The sequence below is a fragment of the Brassica oleracea genome, chromosome C5 (assembly GCF_000695525.1).
Source record: "Brassica oleracea var. oleracea cultivar TO1000 chromosome C5, BOL, whole genome shotgun sequence".
In the NCBI taxonomy this organism is placed as follows: domain Eukaryota; kingdom Viridiplantae; phylum Streptophyta; class Magnoliopsida; order Brassicales; family Brassicaceae; genus Brassica; species Brassica oleracea.
In genome coordinates, this window is record NC_027752.1 from 34,645,833 (window position 1) to 34,651,867 (window position 6,035).

General features: G+C 33.4%; 2 protein-coding genes across 2 annotated transcripts; one reads left to right on the forward strand and one right to left on the reverse strand.

The window, feature by feature from the left end:
* Positions 1-1,040: 1,040 nt before the first annotated feature.
* Positions 1,041-2,694, forward strand: LOC106295556. The gene is made up of 3 exons (XM_013731487.1): positions 1,041-1,132; positions 1,392-2,042; positions 2,125-2,694. Exons 2-3 carry the CDS (start codon positions 1,498-1,500, stop codon positions 2,549-2,551), a joined length of 972 nt encoding a protein of 323 aa, XP_013586941.1. The 5' UTR covers positions 1,041-1,132; positions 1,392-1,497; the 3' UTR covers positions 2,552-2,694.
* A 489-nt stretch (positions 2,695-3,183) lies between these two features.
* LOC106295557 (ylmG homolog protein 1-2, chloroplastic-like) lies at positions 3,184-4,085 on the reverse strand. Its single transcript, XM_013731488.1, has one exon. It carries the CDS (start codon positions 4,018-4,020, stop codon positions 3,364-3,366), a length of 657 nt encoding a protein of 218 aa, XP_013586942.1. The 5' UTR covers positions 4,021-4,085; the 3' UTR covers positions 3,184-3,363.
* Positions 4,086-6,035: the final 1,950 nt, after the last annotated feature.

Below are 6,035 nucleotides of genomic sequence, written 5' to 3' on the forward strand. Positions count from 1 at the left end.
TCTTAAATTATTTTTTAAAAATATACATAATTTATATATATAGATTAATCTTCCAAACTTAAACTATTATATTATATATGAATAATATTTTAAAATAAAAATAATTTCTGATTTAAAAAAAAATAAAAACAACAAATGTTATTTTCAAATAATGGATGTAATTTACATTATACTATCATTTAACAAGTATTAGATATGTTTTGATATATCATTATTTTCTATTTCCAGAAAAAAATAAATTGTTAAACATCAATATCATCTAGGTTAAGTATACTAACAGCACAAATTCAAACATCACAAAAAATATGTACATAAACATTATAATACAATAATTTAATAAAAAAATACAATTCACAAAAACAATATTCAAAAGAATAGTTATATACTTAATATTTGAAAATCAGAGATATTTTTGCTAAAATTGTACTTACCAGGCCAAGAAGATCGATCATTTTTTTACGGATCGATCGATTGTTGAGCATGTGGTCGATCCGAAAATACTCTGCAGTTTAATTAAATATCTAAAACATTTATTCCAACACTCAACAGATAGTTTTGCTAAATATGATAACTAGATAGCCAACAAAATTACAAAAAAATATTTAAATAGTAAAAAATATGTTAATTTAACGTGTTAAAATTTAAAAATAAATTTTAATTATGACATGCATCTTAACATTTATATAAATATATATCATAACCTAAATATAAGTAATTTAACAACTTAAATTAAAAAAAAATAAAAAATCTCAGACGTAGCCCGGGTTAATCCCTAGTTCCTATAGAAAAGAACCTCTATTGTTCATTAATAATACACACAGTTTCCCCATTCTTTTACAACAATACTCGTTTAAACTCAATAGAATTATCAGAAACCACACTACCCCAACCAAATTAACTGGATGAACCGAACCCGCATGGCTATTAGGGAATGAATTTATCACTTCAATTTTGTTTGGTTAGAGTAAACCGAGAATTTGAACCGAATTGGACCGAGTAAGGAGTGGATTGGGTGGGGGGTTTAAGATAAACGAGGGAAGCTGTTCTCTTCCTTCCAAGCATAAAATCAAGGATTCCTCTCTAAAGTGTTAAAGGGAAGGAACGCAGTCCAGTCCTGAAGCGAGTGTTGTCCGTAAGCAATCTCATACCTTAAACCCTTCTTTTTTCTTTTCTTGTACACTAGACGATTTGGAAAATTTCGATCATGGTTTGTTTAACGGCTGTAAATTGGAAGTCGAGAGGTGTGACCTTTATCTATATGAAAAGATGCATAGCAGGTGTTCGACAAAATGACTTGCTCGAATTGCTTTACTTCCTTTACAATAGTTTCCTTCTAATACTTCTTGTGAATCTTCCTGTCTTAACACTGCAACATCATATGTTTATTGCAGGTGTTGTGAAAGGCTGGTACTTGATTCTTCTCTACTTGTGTCCTCCATCCTGTCTTAGTATGATAGCTTGACAAACCTACATACAAGTGCCTCCTGTGCGGTAAAAATGTCTCTGCTTTGCTCTTCATCTCGTGTAGCTCCCCCCTTGTCACAGACCAAACTGTCAAGTCCACGTTTTCTGAAACTCAAAACACGTACCTTAACTCTATGTTCTTCCATCAGCTACACTAATGTCAGGAAGCACATCAGTTACATGTTCGCAGAATCACATAAGTTTGGTAGGCTAACAAAGAGTCAGATACTAGTTAGTCCGGAGTCTTTTACAGAGAACAGCACAATAGATATGGATTGGGAAGATCAAGAGGACGTGGAGGATACCGGTTCACCATGGGAAGGTTCGATTATGTACCGGAGAAATGCTTCAGTCACACACGTTGAATACTGCACCACCTTAGAGAGGCTTGGGTTGGGGAAGCTGTCTACTGAGGTCTCGAAGAAGAGGGCTTCTTCGATGGGACTTAGAGTGACAAAAGATGTCAAGGATTTTCCGGACGGGACACCCGTTCAAGTTTCGGTTGATGTCATAAGGAAGAAGAAGAAGCTGAGACTCGATGGGATTGTCAGGACCGTTATCACACTTGGCTGCAACAGGTAGCTTTCTTATGAGTCTTTACTAGTCTTGTCACTGCATCAACTTTGTTGTTTACTTGTTTTTTCCTTATGTGTGTTGAAGATGCGGTGAGGAAGCAGGTGAGAGCATCTTCTCCAACTTCTCGTTGTTACTAACCGAAGAGCCAGTTGAAGAACCGGATGTCATTGATCTAGGATTCACTTTCGGTAATGACAAAGCCAATTCCTTTTCTTTGGACGACGGAGAAGAAGATGAGGATGAGGATGATGAGATAGATTGGGAGGATAAGCTCCATTTTCCACCTGAGGTGAAAGAAGTAGATATCTCAAAGCATATAAGAGACTTGGTGCATTTAGAGATCACCATGAACGCTATATGTGATCCTGCGTGTAAAGGAATGTGCTTGAAGTGCGGTGCGAATCTGAATAAGAGGAAGTGTGATTGTGGCAGTGAAGAGAAGGATAAAGGATATGGACCTCTTGGGAACCTGAGAAAGCAAATGCAACAGAAAGAGGGTCTTAGAAACTAAACACCCAACAACTACTTTTTTTTGGATTTGTATCTTTTCTTTCTCGGTTTACTGTTATAAAACCTCAAACTCAAATGTACCGAAAATTTCATTAGAGAATCTGAAGTGGCTAAAGCTTTAGTTCAAGCTCATCATTCAGCGTATGAATGTTATACAACACCAAGAACAAATGAAATTAATTGCAGATTTCCAGAACTATAGTGCTAGATTGGTCTTTGTTGAGTTTGTAAGCATTGATCTCATCCCTTTTTGGCTGATTATGTTTTTGCTTAGATAAGCAACTTACTGGTCATGTCAGCCTCTGTAAGGACTATAGTGCTAGTACAGTTTGTAGTATTCATCGCTTAACTCTCTGAGAAGACTCAAGCTGTGCCAAAAGTGACTGCTGGATACTTGTAAAAGCTCTAACTGTTTCAATTCATTAGCATACCCCAAAGCCAGTGGTAAAGCTTTCAACGAATCTGGAATTCACAATTTCAGTTACTAATTTGCGCATTACATTTACTCGTCCCACGTTTTAATGTCTTTCTGTTATTGTATTTGAACATGAATAGCATCAAAATCTTTTAAGAGACTTTGGAGAAACGAGATTCAAAGATGTAACAAGTTTTAGGAACAGAAGCTGAACAACATCTGCAAAAGCAACTCAGAAATTAACAAAAACTCTTAGATCCAAAAACAACTTGTATTGAAACCAAACTCATTCATTGCCACAGAAACAGAGAACATAAGATCCAATACATAATCATTAGCTTCTTATAAGTAGAGACAATAAATGAAACACAAAAGATCCTCCCGAGTAGTAATAACAATCATCTGCTATTGTTGAGAATGGAACCCAAAGTACCCAAAACAGCAAAAGCAAGCAGAGGGCTGACGTCAAGGGTATCAAAGACGGGAGGGATGATGTTCCTGAAGAGATTGAGATAAGGATCACAAAGATCCCTGATGGCAGAGAGAGGCTGACGATCCCAAGGGATGTTGGGGAACCAACTCAGCAAAACTCTAACCATCAGCACACCACTGTAGATATCCAGCCACTTGGACAAACCAGCCGCCACAACCGTCAGGGGAGTGTTGAGATAACCCGCAGGGCGGTCGCGGGCCGCCGCGAAGAAGAGCGGACCGGAGACTCGGATAGAAGCTTGAATATGAGGGGATAGGGTTACGACGGCGGCGGAGAGTTTCTGGATAAGGGATTTGGTTACGATTCCGGCGAGAACCGCGAGGGTCGTGATTGATTTGGTTGACTCGGAGAAGGGAAACGGAGGAGAGGGCTTAGCGGAGGAGAGCGTTGGAGATGCGGAGGCGGAGGCGGCGGCGGCGATGGTTTTAGGGTTTTTGAGGGAGAGGTTGAAGGAGGGTTTATAGGGAAAGGAGGGACGGAGAGGAGGATGATTGCGAGGGAACCTATGAACTGAAGAAGAGCCAAGGGAAAGGATGTTGGTGGTGGTCGAAGACGCCGCCATTTTTGTTTGATGCTCGGAGAAACAAAACTTGCGGTTCGTATAATCAATTGGAAAAAGAGTTTTTTGTCATTACAAATCCTTTTGATTTATTAAATTGACTAAAATACCCTCACAACACTGGGAGAACACACAAGGACTGATTATGTTGGCTTAGAGCATCCAAAACGTTGATACCCTTTGTGGAGTCCTTAGGATTAGATTAGTATTAGTACTATTATTATTATTTTTTTTAAATAGTTAAGGACTCTTGTGAAAAATGTATGTACAATGGTGATTCTGAAGTTGGAATTCTTAGGAATAAAAAATGTATTTTTTTTTTGTTTAATGAAATATAATTTGTATACTAGATTTTGATCCGCGCTTTCAAAGCGCGGATTTATTTATTTTTTTTCAACGGTCAAAATATTTAGTAAATGTCATATTTCATATATTTGTGTTTTATTTTATAAAAGACTTAAACTTTTTTATCTTTCTTTATCGTGTTTCATTTTAAAAAAACTAAACTTTTTTTTTTAATGAATTAAGTTGGTATAACTCTGATAAATTAATTTTATTACGTGGTTAATATTTTTAATAAAAATAATTATATACTTTTAATAAAGATTTATACTTTTCAATGAAAAAATATCAATTTTTTTATAAATGATTAAATTATATTAAGAAAAGAAAAAAATAATTAAGAGTGGTTGAAAAAAAAAATTATTTGAACTTGGACTCGATGGCCCAAAGGAAAAAAAAAGTGAGAATTGGATCTGATTTCTTAATCGGCCCAAATGGCCCAAGAGAGATCTGATGTGGACAGTGGGCTGGATCCGAAAAAAATGGCCTAATATAGATGTGTTATTAATATTACTTGATTGCTCTTAATGAAACATGCAATGTTAGTAAAGAAAGGGCAGGCTAAGGTAAAAAGGACAATAAGATCATGCTTTAATAGTATTGATTATCTCTTGCGCAGATAGATTTAATCCCGAAGTTATAATTGACTGCGTAATTATTTCTGTAGTATATTACCAAAAGGGTAAATATGGTTGATTAGTTTAATCTCATCTGAAATCAAACAAAATAAAGAAAATAAAAACCGAACCAAGCACTAGTAATTAAACTAAGTAACCAATCAGTAATCAGAAACAAATATTAGCTTAATTGTTAAAAATATATTATCTATTACAGATTAGCACAATTATTAATTTCATTCTTGTCAATAACAGAAAAATCAATCTCTTATATATTAATCGAGAAACATTACAACGTTATTTTGTAGTCACATGTAACCATCAGAATGAAATTCAGAATTTTTAGAAAAATAAGTTGGTCCATCTTAACTTATATTATACTTTTATTAAACTAAATATCAAATTGATAAATAATGTACAAAAGAATATTCTCGCACTTTCCTTAAATAAAAGCTACGGAATTACCTAATATGATTAACGTATATATGACAATTAATGATTATGAATAATAAATATTTGATAACAATTTTTGTATCTTAGCTTTTTTTGTTTAACCTTATATTATTAAAAGATACTAAATAATCACATTAATCATATAATAAAAAAATATTTTTTTTCTTATATGTTATATTTTAAATTTTAAAACGACTATATATTACTAAAAATGTTAAATGTCTCACACTAAAATTTTGTGATCAATGGTTTAACTTTTTTGTAATAACAAGATACAAATGATCATAAATCGTATGAATATGAGTCTCATTTAATAGACATTCATATAGTATTAAAAAAATTAAACTGTATAACATATAAAAATATAAAAATATGTTAATTTCTAAATTTGTATTGAAAAAATATCGAAACTTTAGTATTTTAATTTTGAAATTTGCAATGAAAAATCCGCACATTAGAAATTTTGTGATTATCATATGAGTATAAACTCAATAATAAATATTTAAAGGGAAATATTTAGGATTTGAGATTGTGATTTAGAAACTAGGAAAACAAGAATATTTGTTGATATATGAGTATTCTTTTAGATTTTTTGATCAATAGGTT